Source organism: Heptranchias perlo, chromosome 33 (genome assembly GCF_035084215.1).
Source record: "Heptranchias perlo isolate sHepPer1 chromosome 33, sHepPer1.hap1, whole genome shotgun sequence".
NCBI lineage: Eukaryota > Metazoa > Chordata > Chondrichthyes > Hexanchiformes > Hexanchidae > Heptranchias > Heptranchias perlo.
The window spans coordinates 304316-329615 of NC_090357.1; the positions used below are offsets into that span (position 1 = coordinate 304316).

Sequence of the window (25300 nt, forward strand, 5' to 3'; positions counted from 1 at the left end):
CCAGTAGCATCCCCACAACATTAGACTGACAGATCTGTAGTTACCTGGTTTCTCTCCGTCCCTTTTTAAATAATGGAGTGACGTTTGCAATTTTCTTGACTAAAGGCACAATTCCCAAATTTAGAGCGCTTTGGAAAATTGTCTTAACGCATCTGCAATTTTTTCAACTACTTTTAATACTCTAGGTGGAAACCTCCAGTCCTAGAGATTTGCCGATCTTAAGCCCCATTATTTTCTTCATTACCATTTTATTTACTTATATTAAGTCCAAGCAATCTCTCTTTAAATATCATAGGACGTGAGCTAACAAAGGGTGCTATGAATTTGAATTCAGTTGTAAAGCTTGGTTATAGTTTAAGCAAACTGGTGCTGCTTAGATGGTGTCTGCTGATGCTAATACAGCACTGTTATCCTATAGGACTAAGCTCATGGGATGATATTGATAAACTCAAAGCATTCCCTAAACTGGAAGAAGTGAGGCTTCTGGGAATTTCCTTACTGCAGAGTTATTCTGAGGAGGAGCGACGCAAACTTGTCATAGCTAGGTAACCATAATCTTAAGTTTTTTTGATCAGTCTTGAGGATATGCAATAAGCTGTGGGGAAAGGTTTGCATCAGAGCCTATGGTTGAGTAAGGGTTTGTGTTGCAAATTTTTGCATCAGGTTGTGTAAGGGAGTGTTGTGTTGGGGGCTTTAGATGAGGGTTTGTAACTGGCTGCAAGTGGTGGAGATTTGGGTGGGAGGCCTATGGTGTATATATTGTGCCTACTGGTATCCATTCTTGCGCTGTTAAGATATCAATGTTCTTTCTAAATATTTGATGCCTAATAAATGTGTTAAATTACAGTGGTTTATTAGTTTATATCTATTGGCCAGTTCCCCTAGGGTGCAGAACAGATTCATTTTTTAAGCTGCTTAAAATCACTTGTAACTCAGACTATTCCTAAGCTTATAATTGTATCCCTAGTCCCACACTCATCTGCTCACTTCTGTCATGATCTTAAACATGTAAATTTTATCCCCCCCCAAAAAAAATCTCCTTTGCCATACCAGTTACCTACGGTCCCTGTGCACACCTGAACAAGACATGCCACATCACTATCCTTAAAACCATAGTGTTACAGCACAGGAACTGTCCATTCAGCTCAAGTCTTTTTTTTTCTCCATGTGAGGCACTGCGTCTAATCCCACTTTCTTTCTTGCTTCCCATAGTCTTCAATGTTCCTTTTTTTTAAAAATCAACTATCTAATTGTCCTTTGAAAGAATTCATGGATTGTACAACAACAGCTTATAGCAGAGAATTCAAAATTCTAGCCAACCTCTATGCAATTAATTTTTTCTAACCTCCCCTTCAATTTTTGATTATCTTTTGATTTTTGTTCCCATTACTGCCTTGACGACTGTTAGAAACAATGCAACACTTTAGCTTTATAACCCTGTACTGAATGAATGAAAGAAATCCAAAAACCGACCGGCCACATCACTGCCCTTGTGCTATACTAACCCTAAAAGGAAAGCTGTGCTTTTACACCCTGTTGGACGGGGTGACTTGTTTGATTTTTATAGAATGTTAATTCATCAAAAACAAACTGACAGGAAATCTCGTCCTGACAAACTTTCACTTCACCTCGTTTTTCTAACCAGGTTGCCATCTGTTATGCTGTTAAATGGCAGCAAAGTTACAGGAGAGAGGATTGATGCTGAACGTTTTTTCATACGTTACTACATGAATCGGCCAGATGAAGAATTACCAGACAGGCAAGTGATTCATATTCAAAACTCTGTCAGCCTCCACCACCCTGCTGTGTGCAGCCCCCTCTCAATTTTTCTATCTTGCCACTTCCCTCATTGCTTCAACCCACCATTTCAACTGCATTTTTGACCCATCCCATTTTCGGTTTTCCCTCTTTCCTCCCGCTCAGTGTATACCTTTATCCTCATCCTGTAAATGCTTGACACTTCTTTCCATATAGGGTCACTATAGAATTGTAAGTTTTCGAGTTGCATTGTTGGATTGGACAGAATTTCAGCCTCTCCCAGCTGTAGGTTTGTTCAGATTTAGTCCTTGTAGTTCTTCGTAGTTTGCACATTTAATTCTGTATCCACATCTGCCAGTCTATGTGTTTGCTCCAAAATTTTTATCCCAAGAATCGGGCATTGGCACCAATTCAGGCATTTCTAGAACACCAAAACGGAACACTGTCATCCTTATTAAAATACAGAATAATAAAAATAGAAGGAAAAAGAATTGAGTAGTTGCTTTGAGTATGCTTACAGGCTCAGCTATGGGAGGTACTCTTCCCAGATCATATGACCAATCACACACTGCCAAGGTAGTCATAAAAGCAGGTAAATGAGCAAGGAGGCTGAAGCACACAATTTTAACTCCTTATAGAATGTGTTTCTTCCCTATTTCCTCAAGCCTGGCTGTTTTGTCTTTCGATATGTTCAGCCCTAATCCATGAAATGTACTGTCTGTGTCAAAACAAACTAAGTACCCCCACAGTTGGGATAATATTTGACATCAACTTCTGCCAACTGCTTCAAACATTGTAAAATGTAACATCCCATTCACCATCTCTGAATATGATTGTTGCATAAAATGTGTGTTGGAAAAACATTAGATCGCTGCCTGCTACATTTGCCTCTGGTTTCAATGCTGCACCTGTAAAGAGCAACTAAACTGTGTCTCCTGTATTTATACAGGACAAAACTGAGAAATGAAAGTAAAATCAGAAGAAAGACGGCCACACTGAATTGGGTTTTGTCAAGTTGAATGTATGCAGCTATTCATAGTTGGGCATCACCAAGAATATGTGCCTGTCAGCAGGTTATCAACTGATGACATGTTACATTATGTTAGCTTGCTTGCTATCCACAACCTCATCGTCGATGAATCTATTGACGTCCTGGTGTTGATAGAATCCTAACCTTCAGGCAGTGACTCCTTTTCCCCCCTCACTGAACCTTCCCACCTGGGTACATGATTCACGGTGTACCCAAACCACGACAGTGATGTGGCTTTTGTCACTAAGTCCCTCTGGTATATATTAGCACCGTAGCTATTCCATCCCTCTAACCTTTTATTTAAAGTCCTCATCGCCTACTGCCCTCTGTGCCCTTCTCTTATTTCTTAGCTTTTGCACCAAGTGATTTACTCATTGTCGGTGACTTAAATATCCACCTCAATTCCCCTTGCCCCCTCTACTCTGACTTCTTTGCCCTCTTGTCCTCACTTAACTTCTTCACATCAACGTCTCCTTCTCCCACCCTCATCCACAGCCAATTCCTTCATCTTGCTATCTCACCACCTCTGAGGTCTTGATCAGTGATAGGGCTATCTTTGACCACTTCCTTGCCATCCACATCCTCCTGCCTACTTCCAACTCCACTACCATTATGTTCTTTCCTGGCTCCCTCACCAGCTTGCTCACTCAACTCCTGGCGTCCCCTCCTCTGGCCCTCAATCCATCTTTACTCTGTCTTGACACCCTTGTCTCTACGACGTCTTCGACAGCACCTCCCAAACCCGCGACCTCTACCACCTAGAAGGACAAGAGCAGCAGGCATGTGGGAACACCACCACCTGCACATTCCCCTCCAAGTCACGCACCATCCTGACTTGGAAATATATCTCCGTTCCTTCATCGTTGCTGGGTCAAAATCCTGGAACTCTCTTCCTAACAACACTGTGGGAGAACCTTCACCACACGGACTGCAGCGGTTCAAGAAGGCGGCTCACCACCACCTTCTCAAGGGCAATTAGGGATGGGCAATAAATGCTGGCCTTGCCAGCAATGCCCACATCCCATGAACGAAAAAAAATTCCATCTCTCAGTCCTGTTGTTTCTCAATACACTTCCCAAATCTGCATCTTAAAAGTTATAGGGTCCCAGACTTGAGTACTCCTGACACACAACTGGTTTTGTCCACAGCCAGATCTGGATTGAACATGTACCATGCTTCCTTCTCCACAACCAAATCTTAGAATCATATAAGCTTACAGCACAGAAGAATGCCATTTGGCGATTGTGTCTGTGCTGTCTCTTTGCTAGTAATCCGAAACTAATCCCACTGCCCTGTTCTCTCCCCATTGTCCTGTATCTTCATCCACTTTTCCTTTAAAAGATGCTACAGTCTCTGCCTCAACTACTACCTGTGACAATGCATTCTATGCTACAACAACCCTCTGAGTAAGAAATGTTTCCTAACCCCTTTTCCTTACTCTTAGTGACTATTTTAATTAATGACCACTCATCACTGATTCCCTACCAGGAGATAGTCTTTTCCTATTCACTTTATCAATACCATTCATAATTTTAAAAACCTATAGACTTTCTTTCTGCCTTTTTTTGCTCCAATGGAAATAGTGCCAGTACCTCAAGTCTCTGCTCATAGCTATAGTTTTCCATTCCTAGCATCATCCCGAGGAATCTATAATGTGTGCTCTCAATGGATTTAATTACCTCTTTTCTGTTGTATTCTTTGCCCTATTTATAAAATCCAATATGATGGCCTTTTTTTTTAATAGTTTAATCTGCACTCTAACTTTCAAGACATTATGTATCTGCACCCTGCGGTGTTTTTCCATTACATACTCCCGTTCCTTGTTTTCTCTCCCAAAATGTATTACCTCATACTTCTCCATATTAAATTGTATCTACCACTATTCCACTAACCTGTCTGTGCCCTCCTTTTACAGTCTCCTCGCTGTTTGCCACACCCCTACTTCTGTGCAATACTATTCCATCATGCTCACACCTGCAGCCATGTAATCTCGTAGGAGAGGCAAGAAAGCCAGAGGAAAAAACCCAGGGCCAATTAAGGAAAAAATACTCTGTAAAATTCCTCTCCGATCCCTTCAAGCGCTTAAAACCAGTCCAGGAAATCACACGGACCAAGTGTTTTCTATAAAGGCACTTACCTTCTATATAATGCGATCTCTGTGCAGTCAGGAACAGGACCAGCCGGCAGTGTATTCCAGAGGCTCACAATTCAATGGGAAAAGAACAACTGTGCAACATAGTCTATTCCTACTCTTTCCTAGTTTAAACTCGTGTCCTCTGGTCCTCCCAATCTGTTAAACTGGAATAATCTATCAGTAGGGATGCAATCCATCCCTTCAATTATTTTATTGACCCCTATCAGGTCACCACGAAGTCTATGCTGCTCTAAAGTAAATAGACTAAGGGCCTTGAGCCAATCTGAGTAGCTGAGGTTCTTTAAGCTAGGAATCTTTCTTGTAGCTCTCTGGACCTTCTCCAAGGCCGTTATATCACCCACCACGTGGGGGGACCAAAATTGGGCACAGTACTCCAGATGCAGTCTGACTAGCGACCTGTATAGTGTCAAAATGGTGTCCTTTGATTAATACTGAATGGTTCTGTTACTACAACCCAATACCTTGTTAGCTTTAGCTACAGTTGGTTTGACAGAGTTCGCTTCCACATGTATGTTGATGACAGCAGCTCTAACTCTGCACCACTTCCCTTGACCCTTCGACCGCCTCTGTGGTATCGGAAAGCCTGTCTGACATTAAAGTCCTGGTTCTAACTTTGGGCGTGTGGGGCCGGGGTGCAAGCCCCCATAGTGTGAGGCGTGAGGCTTGGGCCATTTTAACTCCCAGGCTTCATTTCAATATGATTGATGGACTGCCCTTCTGATTGCATGACAAATCGGGCAGCCAGCCCACGTCACACACGCAATTTCTGGCGCAACTACCGAGGCCTAAGTAAAGCTTGGATGCACCTCTTAAAGTGAAGTTACTTCCCCAGCCTGCAATTATCATTGAAGAACTGGAGGACTTTTTGAGGACACAGATGAGTGGAAGGGCTGCCTCCCACTTTTCAGATGCCTCTCTGGAGGTCCTAGTGGAGAAAGTGAGGGCAAGAAGGGAGCAGCTGTTCTCCAAAACCAAGGCCAGAATGAAGCAGGCCTGATGGAGTTGTCTGAGAGGGTCAGTGGCACCAGCATCATCCTTGGAACCTGGGTTCAATGACTTCAGGGTGAGTACAGCACTTTAGCTCTCCACCTTTCTCAACAGCACCTCAGCACACCTTTCACCTCCTCCCTAACCAGTACCAACAATTCCCTCCTGTCTATCACATCCAATCACAAGGGCACACTGCCATACCTCTCTTTCTCATTCCAAACACATTCACCTCTTCCTTTCTCTTCTTCACACCACACATGAATACCCACTTTCTTCCTGCATACTACCACTTGCACAACCACTAACTCCTCCCACCACTCCTTCCTCACTTCACATTGCATACACTTGCCTTTACATTCATCACCTCCCCATCCTCATTACATCATGCTTCTTCTCCACTTCTCAACACATCCAATATCTGCACAAGCCACACACATCTCCACTGACCTTTTCAACAGCCACTCACTAACTCTCACCCCCTTTTTCTGCAGGACAAGACTGAGCATAAGTCCAGGAACAGGACCAAGACTGGGGGAAGATATCATAGCCCTTGCCCAAGCCCAGCGTAAAACCCAGGATATCACTGGCCCAGGTAGAGTCATAGATATCTGGAAAGAAGAAGCTGGTGGCTTACCTCAGCAGGATGTCTGCATATCACGTGTATCTATTTATTCACCTCAGCAAATATGCAGCAACTTTCACAACTTCAAGCTGCATTCTCAAGACTGTCACCTAATGTCTAGCCTATATCTGTTATCCTAATTCTTGTCCCTTTTCTCTTCTTTCTCTGTAGCAGTAGGCTCCTGCACAAGAGATACCTCAGAGGAAGACAACCCTCCTGAGGTTACAGTCACTCGCTCCATGCCTCCCAGACACTAGCTCAGACACTGGCTCTCCACCTGGGGTAGATAGTGAGCTAGAGAGGTCTGCACATGATGAAATACCCAACGGCAATGGATAGCAACAGACGCTGGTGGCAGGGACAGCTCAGGAGAGCGCTTGCTGGAGGGCAGGCCCTCTCCCAGCTCTTCTGAGGACGACAGACGCAGACTTCATGGGCCCAGTCATGACAAGAAATCGGCAGTTACATGAGGTGTGCCAAGGAGTTTTGGCAGTATGGCTGAGATCGTGCAGCAGTCTGCTAGTCTCTGTGGTGTCATCTCATATGGCATCAACACTCTGCAGTCTACTCTGGAGAGTGTGGTCACCTCCAGGAACACTCAACAGGACTCAACGTTCACACGCTTTGCACCTTTGGCAGTGGCTCAAAGGGCTGCCATGCAGACACTGGGCTCCACAATGGGGGGGTGGGGGGGCAGCCTAGATCAAAAATAAATATTCCACTGTTACAGGGGAAGGATTGGGAGGGCATCAAAGCAATGTCTGTTGAGAAAAACATGCCTCAACACTCCCCAGCTTATAGACTTCTGCTCCCAGTCCAGGGCATTAGGAACTTGAGCTAAACTACACCAGAGTGGTCCCTATTGGAACCTGATTCACTGGATGCACCTCCCTCTGAAGTTTTGATAGGTGCCTTCTAAGAAAAATTTGAGGAAACAAATAGCTTCATATCCTTGTCCAGAGCGATATGCATTGAGATCATGAACTGCATTCACATGCTGACACTGGCTCATTTCTTTTGCACCTGCAATCCAGGTGTAGATAGATTCCTACAGAGGGCAGCCAGCCAGGTTTTTCCTGCAGACCCTGTGGAGGAATGAAGTGATTCCCTTAACAAGTCCATTTATAGTCCATTGGCTCATTACTTACTACTAATTCACTTATCTGCACAAGCATATAATAACTCCTCCATAATTCCAAATATATAATCGAGCAGGCTGGTACAAAACAGATCAAGTTCCCCCTTCTACAGTGGCAGATTTTTTATTATTTTGACATAAATGAGCATCTAGGTATATACTAAGTGTGTGGTATATGTAGATATGCATATATTTATGTGGTTGTGTATATAATGCTGTGTATATAGCTGAATGTGGTGGGAAGTAATTATCAGGTGCACACTGGGCTTGCTAGCACGTTCATAATTTTAAAGAAAAGTTTTTCTTTTTTTTTTCCCCAACCTCCAAACATCTGGAAAAGTTGATAAAATATGCTGAGTATTTTTAACTGACCCACTAGGCTATAAAATCTTGAGTAGAATTCTTAAAATATAACTTATAACTGCATTATATATGCCAGCCAGCCAGCCACCCCTCCAAAATAGCTCTAGCATCTGATATTAATTGAATAAATCTGTTTATCACGCAGATTGATGCTGCAGTTGATGAGTTATAATGGGGTGTACTTCAGATGCACTTGTGTAGAACTGCTGTAAAACTAGAGAGTAATAACTGGTCCTCGCACTTGTGTAACCTGTATCTCTCAGCAATTCCTAAAAACCCTTAAACCCAGGAAGATAAAGCTTTTAATAAGAACTCCCCACTTTTAATGTTTTTTTGATGGAGCAGAATATTCCCAAACCTTTAATAAAGTCTGGACCTCATTATTTGCTTTGTCATTGAGTAGAATTGCACTGTAATTGGTTGAGGTAATGTATCCTGACATTTGCAGCTACTGGCTGCTTGTAAACTGCACAAAGGAACGATTCATTGTAAAATACTAATGTCATACTGCAGCGTGTCATCATCGTCTTACTGACATTTAACCTTAGGAATGAGACTAGCAATTTTTCTCGGTCTTTGCGGGTTAAACAGGCTGTAACCTTTGGTAGGATCTCTGGTTTCTTAGTAAAAAGCTGCTTTATTAAATGTTTGATAGCTGGTTATAAGTTTGGGCTAGTATTTCTTGTGAAAGGAAGAAAAAGGTTGTTTGAATAATAGAGGGACCATGAGGCCCCAATGACTCAAATAAAAGTGGCAAGTAATTAATGACTGCTGTTATTTTAGTTTAAGAAAAAATAGCCAGGACTTGAATTTTGTACAAACAAAGTGGAGCAGAGGGTGGCTGCGCTCGGCTAGAAAACCAGGCCGTATGGGCACGGTCATGGAAAATAATGGCACAGAAGGAAGCCATTTCCTCATTGCACCTGTGTTGCTGCGAACCTTTCAATTGAGTCTATATACTCTAAATCCATTTCCCTGCCCTTTCCAAGTATCCTTTTATTTTCCTTTCTATATAATTATTCAATTCCCTTTTTAAATGATGTTATTGTCTCTGCCTCAATAGCAATTTGCAGTAAAGTATTCTATGTCCCAATAACCTTTGTGAAAATTTTCCAACTTTGTTCTTCATAGTATCATAGAATGTTACAGCATAGAAATGGGGTATATGACCCATAAATTCTGTGCCAGAGTTTTTTCACCATATCCCACTTGTTCGCCATACCTTTTAATATTTTTTATTGAGCAACTTATTTTTTAGTATTTATGGACTCTGATTCAATAGTCTGTGGCAGTGAATTCTGCATTCCAGTCACTTGTGTAAATATTTTTTTCTAACCTCTCTGTTAATTCTTCCTGTGATTATCTTAAATTACTGTCTTGCTGACCAGTGAACCAATCTGTCACTATTTACCTTATCATAATTCTGCGTCATTTTTCCAACCAATCTCACTGTTTGCCCTTAAAATTAATAAATTTATTTTTAAAGATCTATATAACCTAGAATTCCATTTGCCTTTTTTATACCTGCGCTACCGCCTTTTTAAAGATCTATGTATCTGCACCCCTAGATCTCTCTGCTCCTTTTTCCTCAGTTAAGAATCTTACCATTTTGAATATTTATCTTCAACCCAAAGCATTCTGTGTATTTTTCTCTTTTCACAAGACAAGTTCAAGACTTTGAAAATCAGCTGTAGACAAGGTCATAGCAAGAAACTGTGTCAAAGTTATGAGACATTGTAACAGCCATTTTTGTCAAGGCAGATTATTCAAAGCAGCCATAAGACCATAAGAAATAGGAGCAGGAGTAGGCCATTTGGCCCTTCGTGCCTGCTCTGCCATTCAGTGAGATCATGGCTGATCTGATTCTGGCCTCAACTCCACTTTCCTGCCTGTTCCCCATATCCTTTGGCTCCCTTGCTGATAATTTGTCTAACTCAGCCTTGAATATATTCAATGACTCAGCCTCCACTGCTCTTTGGGGCACAGAATTCCAACGGTTCACAACCCTCTGAGAAAAGAAATTTCTCCTCATCTCCATCTTAAATGGGTGCCCCCTAATTCCGAGACTATGCCCCCTAGTTCTAGATTCCCCTATGAGGGGAAACTTCCTCTCAGCATTTACCCTGTCAAGCCTCCTCAGAATCTTATATGTTTCAAAAAGATCTCCTCTCATTCTTCTAAACTCTAGTGAGTATAGGCCCAACCTGCTCATTCTTTCCTCATAAGAAAACCCTTCCATACCCAGAATCAACTTAGCGAACCTTCTCTGAACTGTCTCCAATGCAAGTATATCCTTCCTTAAATAAGGGGACCAAAGCTGTACACAGTACTCTAGGAGTGGTCTCACCAGCACCCTGTACAGTTGTAGCAAGACTTCTCTGCTTTTATACTTCATCCCCCTGGAAATAAAGGCCAATATTTCATTTGCCTTCCCAATTACCTGCTGCACCTGTATGTTAACTTTTTGTGTTTCATGTACGAGGACACAAAAATCCTTCTGCACCGGAGCATTCTGTAGTCTTTCTCCATTCAAATAATATTTTGCTTTTTTATTCTTCCTACCAAAGTAGATGACTTAACATTTTCCCTCATTATATTCCATCTGCCAAATTTTCGCCCACTCGCTTAACCTGTCAATATCCCTTTGCAGATATTTTGTGTCCTCCTCACAACTTACTTTTCCACCTATCTTTGTATCATCAGCAACTTTGGCCACAGTACACTCGCTTCCTTCATCCAAGTCATTGATATAGATTGCAAATAGTTGAGGCCCCAGCACTGATCCCTGCAGCACCCCACTTGTTACATATTGCCATCCTGAAAATGACCCCTTCATCCCGACTCTCTTTTCTGTTAGTCACCCAATTCTCTATCCATGCTAATATATTACCCACAACAGCATGAGCTCTTATCTTGTGCAGCAACCTTTTATGTGGCACCTTATCGAATGCCTTTTGGAAATCCAAGTACACTACTACTGGTTCCCCTTCATCCACTCTGCTCGTTCCTTCCTCAAAGAACTCTAATAAATTTGTCAAACATGATTTCCCTTTCATAAAACCATGTTGACTCTCCTTGATTTTATTTTGAGTCTCTAAATGTCCTGCTACTACTTCCTTAATAATCAATTCTAACATTTTCCCAATGACAGATGTTAGGCTAACTGGCCTATAGTTACCTGCTTTCTGTCTCCTTCCTTTCTTGAATAGGGGCGTTACATTTGCAGTTTTCCAATCTGCTGGGACCTTTCCAGAATCTAGTGAATTTTGGAAGATTACAACCAATGCATCCACTATCTCTGTAGCTGCTACTTTTAAGACCCTCGGATGCGAGCCATTGGGTCCAGGGGACTTGTCAGCCTGCAAACCCATTTGATTGCCTAGTACTTTTTCTCTAGTGATAGTGATTGTTTTTAGTTCCTCCCTCCCTTTTGCCCCTTGATTATCTACTATTATTGGTATGCTTTTAATGTCTTCTACTGTGAAGACAGATACAAAACATCTATTCAATGCCTCTGCCATTTCCTTGTTTTCCATTATTATTTCCCCAGTCTCATCCTCTAAGGGGGACCTACACTTACTTTAGCTACCCTCTTCCTTTTTGTATACTTGTAAAAGCTCTTACTGTCAGTTTTTATATTTCTTGCTAGTTTGCTGTCATAATCTATTTTCTCCCTCATTTTTTTAGTCCTCCTTTGATTTCTAAAGTTTTCCCAATCTTCAGACTTACCATTAATCTTTGCCATGTTGTATGCCTTTTCTTTTAACTTGATATCACCCTTAACTTCCTTAGTTGGTACACTCTTCTCGTGGAGTCTTTCCTCCTTACTGGGATATATTTTTGTTGAGAGTCATAAAATCTCTTTTTAAATGTCTGACACTGCTTATCCACCGTCATACCTTCTAATCTGTTTTCCCAGTCCACTTTAACCAACTCTGTCCTCATGCCATGTAATTGCCCTTATTTAGGTTTAATACAGTAGTTTCAGATCCAAGATCCTCACTCTCAAACTGGATGTGAAATTCCATCATACTATAATCACTGTTTCCTAAGGGATCCTTTACTTTGAGGTCATTAATTAATCCTGTCTCATTACCCATTACCAGATCTAAAATGGCCTGTTCCCTGGTTGGTTCCACAACGTACTGTTCTAAAGCAGTCCTGAATACACTCTCTGAATTCATCCTCAGGGCTACTTTTGCCAATTTGATTAATCTATATGAAAGTTAAAATCGCCCATGATTATTGCATTACCTTTTTTAGAAGCCCCCATTATTTCTTGATTTATACTTTGCCCTACAGTGTAGCTACTGTTAGGGGGCCTATAGATTACTCCGACTAGTGATTTCTTACTTTTGCTATTTCTTACCTCCACCCAAATTGACTCTACATCTTGATCTTCGGAGCCACGATCATTTCTCACTATTATACCAATTTCATCCTTTATTAACAGAGCTACCCCACCACCTTTTCCTATCCTTCCGAAATGTCAGATACCCTTGAATATTCAGCTCCCAGCCTTGGTCACCTTGCAACCACATCTCTGAAATAGCAACGAGATCATGCCCATTTCTATGTGTGCCGTCAATTCATCTGTCTTATTACGTATGAATGCTGCGCGCTTTCAGATAAGGAACCTTTAATTTTGTCTTTTTACCATTTTTTCCTACTGTGGCCCCATTTGCTGATGCACTCTTACGTTTGTTCGCTCTATCCCTTCCTGTCACACTCTGGTTATCGTTACCCCTATCTGTTCCCTGTACTACTTCCTTGTCCTTTCTCTTCATTCTAACTTCCCCCCCCAACCTGAACCCTCCCCTCCTCCCCCCCCCCCCCCCCCCCCGTCCTATTTAGCTTAAAGCCCTATCTACAGCCCTGGTTATTCGATTAGCCAGAACACTGGTCCCAGCATGCTTCAGGTGAAGCCCGTCTTGATGGAACAGCTCTCACTTTCCCCAGTACTGGTGCCAGTGCCCCATGAATTGAAACCCACTTCTTCCACACCAATCTTTGAGCCACGCATTCATCTCTCTGATCTTATTTACCCCATGCCAATTTGCTCGTGGCCTTTGTGGTTCTGCTTTTTAATTTAGTCCCTAGCTGCTCATACTCTCTCAGCAGAACCTCTTAGTCTTACCTATGTTGTTGGTACCACGACAACTGGATCCTCCCCCTCCCACTCCAAGTTCCTCTCCAGCCCGGAGGTGATGTCCTTAACCCTGGCACTGGGTAGGCAACAGCCTTTGGGACTCACGCTCTTGGCTGCAGAGAAAGTATCTATCCCCCGACCTATACTTGCGCGTACTACCACCTTCCTTTTTACTCTCCCCACTTGAATGGCCTTCTGTACCATGGTGCTGTGGTCAGTTTGCTCATCCTCCCTGCAGTTCTTGCTCTCATCTGCACAGCTTGCAAGAACCTCGTAACTGTTAGACAAGTGCAAGGGTTGAGGCTCCTGCAATGCTACCTCCTGGATCCCTGTATCTGCCTCACTCGTTGTCACACTCTCCTGTTCCTGACCATGGGCCAAATCTAAAGTATTTAGTCTAAGGTGTGTGACTGCCTCCTGGAACAAAATGTCCAGGTAACTTTCTCCCTCCCTGATGTATTGCGAAGTCTGCAGCTCGGACTCCAGCTCCTCAACTCTGTGCTGAAGTTCCTCGAGCTGCAGACACTTACTGCAGATGTGGTCGCCCCAGACAAGACTGTCCAGTCGCTCCCAGATGTTGCAGCTGCAATACATCTGCCCTGCCATATCTATAGTATTTATTTAATTAATTATGTCACTGTCAATCAAAATATTTGTAATTTTGATCTTAGTACTAACCTCTAATTTATTTAATTAATAAATTTAGTTATATGCTATTCGGGTTTACTGTAACTTAGCCCACGGTCCTAAGAAATACTCACCACTAATCACCTATCTGCTTTACTCATGACGTCACTTTGATTTTTATCAGAACACGGTCGGTCCGCTCTCGCTCTGCGCTGTTTTTATCCCCGCTCTACTCTCACTGTTTCCAGCCGCTCTGGTGCACTCTCGCTCTGTGCTGTTTTTATCTCTACTCTCACTGTTTCCAGATGCTCTGGTGAACTCTCGCTCTGCGCTGTTTTTATCCCCGCTCTACTCTCACTGTTTCCAGCCGCTCTGGTGCACTCTCACTGTGTGCTGTTTTTATCTCTACTCTCACTGTTTCCAGACGCTCTGGTGAACTCTCGCTCTGCGCTGTTTTTATCCCCGCTCTACTCTCACTGTTTCCAGCCGCTCTGGTGAACTCTCGCTCTGCGCTGTTTTTATCCCCGCTCTACTCTCTCTGTTTCCAGCTGCTCTGGTGAACTCTTGCTCTGTGCTGTTTTTATCTCTGCTCTCACTGTTTCTCGCCACTCTGAACTCTCGCTCTGCACTGTTTTTACTCCCACTCCGCTCTCATTGTTTCCTGCTGCTCTGGTGAACACTCTCTCTTGCTCTGCGCTGTTTTTATTCTCTCTCTTGCTCTGCGCTGTTTTTATCCCCGCTCTGCTCTCACTGTTTCCCGCCACTCCAGCCCCTGTAACTGAACCTGTTGACTGTAGTATCTGAGCACTTTGCTTTGCACCAGCTGGTGCAGAAGGGCTTGTGGTGTTAAGGCAGCAGAGAACATGGAATTACAGGTTTTCTATTACAGCTCCATGGCCAGTACCCTTCTCTCTCCCCTGGGTCTTTAGCATCTTAACAAATAACTCCACTTAGGTGATTGTCACTTTGGATTTAGGAGTAATCTGGGTGCTACAGTTCTTCGTTTTTCCCATTGTCATCTCTAATATAAATCAATCTTCGATTGAACAGATGGTACCTTGGTCAGATACTTTAATGTACTGTTGTCCAAAATCCGGAGCTGTGTTAGAATGCACTGAAAATTGGGTACTAGTGGCTGAAGAGGACCAAGTGGCATGCCTACTCAGTAAGAGCTTGGTGTATCCTCATGTATGCTCTGAACAAAAAAAAGTTCACATTAAGCCTGCTCCTTCCTGTAGACCACATACCACTTGTACTGTCATGGACGTTGAACTTATCTAATCTACTGAGGAAATCCAATAACCACAGGGACCACTGCTGGAGGAGAAGATTTGGTGGAATTTATCTAGCTCCCAATCAAATGGAAGCACCTGTGTATCAATTAAATATTATTTACATTGCTCCAGTCTGACTGGCTGTATTCCACAGACAACAGTCTCATGATCACAACAATCCTTGTAACATTTGATTGTGTTTCAGACCACAGATGTTTAGCTGGATCTTGATGTTTGATCATGGAGACCTATCATTGTTTGGCATTTCATCTGTGGAAAAAAAGACTTCAATTATATCAGCTCAAAGTTTTTGATATCGTGAAGGGGATTAGCAGTTGATCCAGGTGAATTGTTCATTATAGTGAATGGTTCAATTATCAGGGGACACAAGTTAAAATTACTAAACCAAGAGTAAGAAGGGAAGCTCAGCTAATCTTTTTCGTTAAAGGTAATAGAGTTGTGGCACAAGTTAGCAGGGACGGACATTAAAGCAGCAGTATAAATGGATTCAGCATACAATTGGATCTCTTTCTGGAGAGAAACGGAGAAATGAGATGGTGGGTAGTGAGATTAATCTCTGAAAAGGATGAGTTTATTGGGCTGAATGGCATGTTCTGTTTTTGCCAAAAATGAATTATGTTCTGTTCCCTGCAAAAAGAAAGCTCTTTATCAAATGCATCCTATCCCCAAAGTATGCATTAAATCAAGAGGGATAAGGCCAAGATAATGCTTGCATCATGTTGCCCTGGAACCCTGTTTACTTTGACTTATTAGTCCTCTTGGTAACACATCTATATCCTCTCCCAAGCAGGGCAGGCTCTTACCCACTAGCCAGGACAGCTTGCACAATGACATCTGTATTTCATGCACTGTGTCCTGTGATTTAGTTGCCACTGCTGTCCTTGCAAATTTCAGAATATAAAGCATTAAATCTACTTCTGTTGTGTTTTTGTTTAGTTTAGATATTGAGATTGATTCAGTTTAACTCCTGCTCTGATTCATGCTTTTGTAGTGCTGAATGTCTGGGTCTTGTTTCATATGATTCAAGTGATCCTTTAAATCACAGACACTTTTATTTTAAGGTTTTTTCCATTTGAACTGAATCACCTTCAGTTAGCATGCTTGCAGAATCTTTATGCATGTGCAAGTAGAATCATTGCACATTTGGGGATATTGGTGTAGAGCTAGCAGGCTGGGAAAGTGGCAATTAGCCAAGGCACAAAGTGGGTTTGATGAACAGAATTGGAAATTACTCCTTGCTGAGGTATCATTTCAGACTCTGATTATCTCCATTTTGAGTTGGAAAGAAAGCTCATATTGTGCAAAACTGCAAATGGTTCTAACCGGGAAGGACTCTGTTGGTGAAGTGCTGCTGGAGTGAAAGCAAAGCCGGTCAGGTTCAGACCTCCAGAGACTCACTCAGGTGCTGGAATGTTCCTTCCAAACAACAGCTCTCTGTTCCAGCTTTGTACATGTCTGACTCTCCCATGAAATGCTCATATTGTCTCATTCGTGGACAGGGACAGATTAGAATACTCCGTGGACAGTGTTTCACTCTCACACTTGCTCTTTAAAACACACAGGAAATAATCTTCAACATTTGAGCTCTTATCTGGACAATTACAAATTTATTGTTACTAAAATTATATTCCTTTCATAAACTGCAAATCAGTTTGTTTTAGTATTCTGCATTGACCCATTTAATCTTGTTGATTGATATTTCTGAGAGTTGCTCAGCTGTGGCTCTGTGTATAGTATCTGAAACTGGGTCTCAAGAGGCTGCTGGTGCGACAGCTAGCGTGGAGCCTGTTGGGCTGACTCGTTCTCACCAGTGAAGCTCTCTGGTGCTCCCTCCTCACACTGGTGCTGTTTGAGCTGTTCATCCATTTTCCTTAATGCCTAGGGTAAGTACCTAGCTCCCTTTTAAACAACTCAATTAACTTGCAGACTATGGGGCACAATGTTCCACATTCTCAGCCCTTGTGTGAAGAACTTTTTCCTGGATTTGCTGTGATTTGGCTTGATTTCTAAGATTATTTCCCCTTGTTCTGCATTCCCTACTAGATGGAAGAGATATTCTAACTTTATCAATTCCCTTTTAGTTTAAATGCCTTAATTAGATTACACTTTGACCCCCTTATTTCCAAGGAATATAACCCGTGTTTGTCCAGTCTCAATATCATTTAGCCCGTTCAGCCCAGGTATCATCATAGTCAATAGTCCATGAACTATTCTCCCAAGGTGCATTCTTCCTTAGGTAGGATGTCTAAAACTAAACACTCATTTCAAATGAGGTCTGATCACCCCTCTGTATAATTACATTATCAATTCCTTGCTTTTATACTCTTTACCTCTTGTGATGAAGCGCAGCAGCCCATTCACTTTTTTGACTGCTTTTTGTATCTGTGAGCCACCTTTTAATGACTTATGTATCTGAACTTCTAAACTCCTTTGCTCATGTGCCCCGCCCTTGCACCCCCATTTAGACTGTTCTCTCAACTTCTGTTCTTTCGTTCAAAGTGTACTGCTTCAAACTTCATGTTGAACCACATCTGCCATCTTAAATCTATGCCTTTTTCAAATGTCTGCTCTCTCTCACATTAGCTGGTACCTCCAACCTTCATACTATCTGCAAACTTGATAGGAGTAGTATCCCAATACCAATCTTTGAGGGGCAAACCTTGGCACTGCTCGCCAATCCAAGAATGTCCCTTTTCTCCCAACCCTCTTCCCCCTATACATGTCATGAGATTGCCTCCAATTCCGTGCGTTTCCATTTTAGCGAGCAACCTGTTGTGCAGAACCTCATCACTGCCTTCCGTAAATCCATGTACACAAGATCCATCGATCGTCCACTATCTATCACCTCAGTGACTCCCAGTTGCCCCAGAGCGGGGATATCATTTTTGGGTGGGGGGGGGGCAAACGATTTTGGAGAGGCAAGGAGAACAGCAAGAAATCATCAGTTCTGATGAAAGGTCATCAACCTGAAACATTAACTCTCTTTCTCTCCACAGATGCTGCCTGACCTGAGTTTCAAGCATTTTCTGTTTTTCTTTCAGATTTCCAGAAACTGTAGTTCATTTTAGAACCAATGGCATAAGAAGAAATAGAATTTGGGTACTACAAAGGGAGTTTCAATAATTAGGTGATAGATTGAAGAGCACAGCTTCAAGGATAGTATTGTAGGATTTCTCTTGGTACTTGTCAGCATAGAAATAGTAAGATAAGAGATTTAAACGCGTGGCAGGAGAGATGGTCTCGGAGGGAAGGGTTCAGATTTTTGGGACACTGGGACCAGTTCTGGGAGAGGAGTGGCCTGTGCAGGATGGATGGGCTTCACCTAAACTCAGCGGGGACCAATGTCCTCATTGGGAGGGTCGCTAGTGCATGAGGGAGGGGTAAAGAAAAAAGTGAGGTGAGAAAGCAGAAAGGAGAGCAAAAAGAACAAGGAATGTAGCAAAGGTGAAAGGAAAAACAGAACATAAGGATTAGAATGAGTTAAGATTGTTGGAGAAAAGGAGGTTTCAGGCTTACATGCAAATACACAAAATGTCAATACGTTTGGTGAGCTAGAGGCATGAGTTTCCATGGGATATAATATAATAGCGTTAGCAGAGTGGAGGTTTAGGCTAGAGGTGGACTGGGAGCTGAACATTCCTGGGTACAAAGTGTTCAGGAGGAGTAGAATGGTAGTGTTAATCAATGATTCCATTACAGCACTAGGACATGGGAATGATGCAAAACTTGATTCTATTTGGTTAGAGTTCAGGAATGAAAAGGGAACTGTTGCTGTGTTGGGGATTATATTATAAACTGCTGAGCATGGGAAAGAAGATAGAGGGGAAAAATCCAGGAACAACAGGGCCATAATAGGTGGCATTAATTATCCAAAGGCAGGCTTAGGGTAAAGTAATGTATGCAACAAAGAAGGGGAGGGTTTCTGCACTGTGTCTGCTGTCCAGATTAGTATGTTTTTAGTCCAACTAGGAGGGAGGCAGTGTTGGATTTAATTCTAGGAAATGAAGTGTGGCAAATGATATGAGTCGGGAACATCCAGAAAACAGCGACCATAACAGGTTTGATATAAAAACTGAAAAGGAGACAGAACAAAGGTAAAGGAAAATGCCAAATTCAAAGAGATATAAAGGGAATAAGCCCAGAAAAATTGAGGTAAGACCGTGCATAAACAATGGGAAAGTTCAAATGGGAGATGATTAGGATGCAGACTAGACATATTCCCACAGGAAGAAAAGGAAATGTAGTAAAAGCTAGAATTTGTGGGATGAGTAGAGAAATTAAAACAAGACTTGAAAAAGAGGCACAGACAAATCTAGGGCTGCTAATGCAAGAGAAAATCAAGCAGAATATACAAAATACAATGGGGAAGCAAATAAAAATGCGGCTGTGAAGACTGACGTAACATACACAGGGAAACGGTAAATAATTTCTAAACAGATAAAAGGGAAGGAATTGGGTGGATTAAGAGATGAAGAGGAAGTCTTACGGGTGATGAACTAATGTTGGAGAGACCAACTGATTACTTTGCTTCAGTTTTCACTGAAGTGTAGAATAGTGGGAATGATCAGTCAGTAGTGGGTAAGTGTCTGGAGGCCATAATGTGGGATAAACTTAATACGTAGAAAGACATGGGTTAATTGTGGGCAGCAAGCATGGACATGTAAAAGGCAAGTTGTGTTTGACAAATTTAATAGTTTTTTGGGGAAGTATGAGTGTATTGATAAAGGAAATGCAGTGAATGTTGTAGGTAAAAGGCATTTGATAAGGTGTCCAATGGTAGGTTTAATATAAATGAAGACAACTGGCAGGAGAGGTGTTCCTGATGAGGCCTGTGTCTTTAGGATGCATGTTTCTGTATCAATCTGGATCTGACATTTATTAAAATCCTGGAGTTTTGTACAGAGCCTGATCCTCATCTAACAAATGAAGTTCTCATTCTCATCCCATCCGAACATCTGTAATGGATAAAGGAGGAAGTTATGGGCAAGGATTTGTGCCATTCATGTTCCCAAATGCTGTTAATGGGATCAGTACACTGAATATGCTCTTAGACTTAATGCGTGGAGCAAAATTAATTTGAAGGAAGAAGATTGCTCCAACTTGGGTGAGGGATGGGCCTTTATATTCTACACTAGTCAGCACTAATATTTGGGCCAGTCTCACTGAGTTTGAACATTAATTGCAATGTACTATAGGAATTAACTGTTCTCCATTTATTTTCTAGATACCATGAACTGGTAACACAATATGGTGTGCTGGAACCATTGGCAGTGGTTGACCTTCGACCCCAGAGCCGTGCTAAGGTTGAAGTTCACTTTGAAGGTAAAGTTGAGGTCATGAATATTCGTCTTGATCAGACAGTGGCTGATCTGAAGAAGCAACTTCGAACTGTCGTACAGTTATCGACTAATAACATGCGCTTGTACTACATTGATCAAGACATGGTAAAGGCTTTTGGACCAGAAGAAATGAAATTCAGCACGCGTGCTCTTCACTCGTTTAGTATTCGAGACGGAGATGAGATTCATGTAGAACCAAAAACAAAATAGTCTTGTGAATTTACTCACAATCTTTGCACTTTTTACACAAGTATTTTGTTTGTTAATGAAAGTGTTGCTGGGCCACAGTGCGTTTTCACAACTATAACTGTTAATGGGTTAGTGATCCAACATGTAGATACCAATTAGTACTGAAACTAGTTCACACAAAAGATCAAAAGTTCCTGCCATTAATGAAGAAAGTTTCTATGAAAGACATAGAGAAACGTGTTTGAGGCAACTGTGTAATGACAGAGCCTGAGATCTCTATCAATCTCTGGTCATTAGGGGCAGGTGGTGCTGCCTGTGATTTGTGATGTGATTATTGAAACCAACAGTGTAAAGTATTACTAATTACTGTGCAATGTATCCAGTGAAGGGCAGACATTGAACGAGGTTACACAAATCCAGGGTTGCAGCCTGTGTGTGACTTCGTTTAATTACCAATAACTTCAGCTTTTGTGAACATAAGTCATCAGTACTGTGCAATACAATTGGAATTTTATGTTTACTTATTGTAAACATTCCTACGGACGATAGGGTAAGATACAGAGCACAAATTGTTCTTACTCATAGGCAAAGCTGGATAAGATCACATCATCGATACATGATATAGTGATCTAAAGTTAAACCATTTATTAGTTTTGCTCTGTTGCACCACCCAACCTCCTGCTATCAGAAACATACGGACGATATTATCCTTTTAAAAACATGACTGCATTATGTATTTCAATAACTTTCAAAAGGGAATTGGATATATACTTAAAAAGGAAACATTTGCAGGACTAGGGGGAAAGAGCAGGGGAGTGGAACTAATTGGTAGCTCTTTCAGAGAGCCGGCACAGGCACGATGGGACAAATGGCAGCCTCCTGTATCATTCCATGATTTTAATATTGCGAAAACATGAATGGTTTCTGAATCAATGGGAATTCATTTTAGCAGAATCCATTTCTTAGCACTTACAGTATGTGGTTCAGTCCTGAATGAGATGTTTATACAAAGTAGGTAGTGGAGCTCTAAGCTGCACAGTCAGCACCTTAAAACACAATACTATATAATACATGTATATATACAATGGCCTCAGTGCTATACAAACTGCATATACACAACAGTACTTTATAAGTTGTATATGGTTTCTGCATTGCATTTGGTGTGTTGACTGTGCAATATACATATAAATACATTGAATAATATGGACAGTAATATATTCAAAGATTCAAATTATCCCATAAACGGCAAGAGCAAAGCTCGAGTCTTTTCTCACCGTCCTTTTCAAACTGGAGATGTTAAATCTTTGGAACGTGCTCCAAGTTGCATTATTCCATTTAATGTTGTATTTTGTTATTTGTGCACGTGTTTAATGTATTCACAGAAGTATATTCTGTTTGTAACAACTTTTTTTGACCGTGGTGAGTTTAATGTCTGACAGTATGCACTCTTGTTCGAATCGTGTGATTGAGAGTGATTGTTGGTAAATAATCACATCTCAGGGTTCATTTTCTACCTGATGGTTTATAATGCTATCCTTAGTCCCTTGGGGAGATATTTATGCTGCAATATTCCCATGTTACTGTTCACCAAATCATTGAATTCGATCTGCCGTAATGGAAGGAACTGGGATGTGTCCTGGAGTGAGGCTAAATGTAGAGCCAAGTCAGGGTGGGGTCCTAAGCATGCATTAAGATTTAAAGGGACAGCATTCTTCATTGCTTGTCCCCTATACAGATAGGCACAACCTGCTATTTATATGTGGAGATGTGCCACATTCAAAGGAAAACTACACCTAAGGTGAGTAATCACCATTTGCCTGCAGTTTGCAAGAAATTTGACCCAAGCAGACTGTTCCATTCCCATATATCAGTGTATATTGAACTGTGAAGCTACTTTTCCTTTTTGTGACCTTTTAGGATTTATTTGTAACCCTGCTGTTTTAACAATGTGTGAAATTAGGAACCTGATGTATCTGGTAATGGCTTTGTTCTCTGAATCATGTTTGAAATTCTTTCATATAAAATATTTCAATTGCTTTGGGACTCTGAAGGTGAACCGGTCTGTAAGCTCAGATTGCTTCTGTACAAATTTAAATGTTGAGGGTTTCTGCTGTGGTGCAATGATGTCACTAGATAGATATTGGTGGGGGGGGGGGGGGGGGATAAAAAAGATAAAATTAATCTGAGAGAAATTTCTACCAAGCAAGCAACCAACACTGGACCAGCAAAGATCTAGAACTAGAGACATAGTCGCAGGATAAGGGGTCGGCCATTTGGGACTGAGATGAGGAGGAATTTCTTCACTCAGAGAGTTGTGAATCTTTGGAATTCTCTATCGCAGAGGGCTATGGATGCTGAGTCATTGCATATATTCAAGGCTGAGATCAATTAGATTTTTGGAATCTAGGGGAATCAAGGGATATGGGGATCGGGTAGGAAAGTGGAGTTGAGGTTGAAGACCAGCCATGATCTGATTGAATGGCGGAGCAGGCTCGAGGGGCCGTATGACCTATTCCTGCTCCTGTTTCTTATGTTCTTATGATCAGGGCTGCAGACACCCAACTCAGATCATTAGTCACAGTATTGATTCATGGCTGACTCCTGTCCAGCCAGTTGTGTACTTGCATGCTTCTGGGCAGTAAATTTTAATGTATTGAAAGTGAGGGGGGAATGACTGCACTTTCAAAACATTTAAAACAACCGTTGGTTTATAAAGTTTCCTGGAGATTCATAGACTCATGAATACGTTCTCAGTTGGGCTCAACACTGACTGGAGTTATATTCTGTACAGGGTTCAGCTGGCATAATGCGAGACTGCCTCCCCTAGAGGCCTTGCCTCCCTCACCTCCGCAATCCAGTTAGGATCTGACTCTGTACTTGTACAATCACCTTTTTGCAACACATTGAAATAAAAATGGTGTTACTAAGTGCATCCTAACACCAGCGAGCCAGGTAAAACTCTCAACATTACTTGTTGGTTCTTGCACAATGTTAAAGGAAATGATGGGGAAAGGATCAGCCAGCTTTTAAGCAGCTTCCATTTTTTCCCTATCATAGTAACATGAGATGAAATGTAAACCTCATGAAATTGGAGATGTCAGGGCAACATTTTTCTTTTACTGTGTAAAACTTGTAATTTGTTTTTAAAATTTTTGGTCGCACCTTCCTCATAGATGTTACTAGCCCTGGTGGAAGTTGGGTGCCCTGATTCTCGAGGGGTCATAATGGCCATACCACTTGTGCCCTTTGGTGACACCAATGGATACAGCACCTCCAAGAGGACGTGTTACCAATCACTGGTCTCAGTATTTTATGTTGATGTCTGATGTCATTCTGGCACCTGCATGTTGACCGAGCTTAACTCATTCTGTATCTAACACATTAATGTCAAGCTTTCCCTTAATGAATCAGACTACATTACTGAGTCAATCTCTTAACTATACTGCATGTAAATCCATTTAATTTTAGTAAGGGAGTGAACATATTACAATCTATAATTACTGACTGAAAAATTATAGGGAATATTTTAAGTACTGTACAGCTTAATGAATTATCAAGGCTAATAAAAAGGCTCAATTTCAATACCAAGGATTGCAAGTAATCATTTCTGGATGTTAGGATTGTGGTTAAGCAGACGGACCAAGCAGTTTCCCTCACCGGCATATCTGGTAGATTGTGTTTCTGTTGCTGAGGAGGAAAATACAGCCCTTTCTCTTCTCCTCTTACCCCCTTCCACCCCCAACTACCAAAATAAGCCTTTTTTAAAAATCAGAACCAGTTGTCTGGGAAGCCAGAATTGTTATATTTACGTAGACCCACAAATTGGCAGATCGAGTGGACAAATACTGGAACCAAGTGAGTGCCCCTTGATGCATCCTATAACAGCCACTCTTAACTCCCAAATTTGGTTGCTATCAGTCAAATGAATTATATACTGAAGATGTCACAAATATTTCTGATTTATATCACTTTTTGGTCCAAGAGGTTTTGGTTACATGTAGGAAACACTGGCCAATTAACTTCACACATTGGGATATCTGCTGTGAATGGGTTCCAGGGCTCTCAGTGCGAGTTTGTGCTGGGGAGGGAAACATGGTCGCATTCTAGAAATTCTGCCCATGTTTCAAGGAGAGATAGAAGAAGCAAGCTGCTAAACTCTGTGACTTTTACATCTTGGCTAAATCTAAGATTGCCTTTTTTTTTAAAAAAGGGCAAATCATAGACCCTCCATTTTTGTATAGTCATGATCCTCACATTCTCTCAGAAGGATTGCCAGTTGTTGATAGACTTGTTTGGGCCTCAGCCATTGCAGCACTAGGAATCTGGTGCAGTCTCCAAAGATTTCCTCATGATTTTGTGGCCAATTGGTAATCAAGGGGCTTGCATACCAATGGCCAGATCTAGTTCCCTAGCACAGACACTCCCACACTGGTGAATGAACCCCTTTCCAATAGCTAGCCCCTTCCATGATCTTTGAATGTACCTTCAAACCTCACTTTGGGGAGGGGGGGGCTGGGTTAGAAGAGATATAAAAGTCCTATAATTTTTTTATGATGCATTTTTGTCTGATTTACTTCTTTTCCCCCTAAGTCACAGTAGAGAAAGATGTTTCCACTTGTGGAATTCAGGAGAAACTTCTTTACCC

At 41.7% G+C, this 25300-nt stretch overlaps 1 protein-coding gene across 5 annotated transcripts in view; it reads left to right on the forward strand.

Moving 5' to 3' along the window:
* Positions 1 to 24237, forward strand: part of tbcelb (tubulin folding cofactor E-like b) — a 66996-nt gene extending 42759 nt beyond the window's left edge. For all 5 annotated transcript variants that reach the window (XM_067970800.1, XM_067970799.1, XM_067970801.1 and 2 more), the window contains 3 exons: positions 419 to 545; positions 1646 to 1759; positions 20352 to 24237. In XM_067970800.1, coding sequence (XP_067826901.1) covers positions 419 to 545; positions 1646 to 1759; positions 20352 to 20676 — 566 coding nt within the window. In that variant the 3' untranslated portion in view covers positions 20677 to 24237. The remainder of the gene's footprint in view (positions 1 to 418; positions 546 to 1645; positions 1760 to 20351) is intronic.
* The last annotated feature ends 1063 nt before the right edge of the window (positions 24238 to 25300 follow it).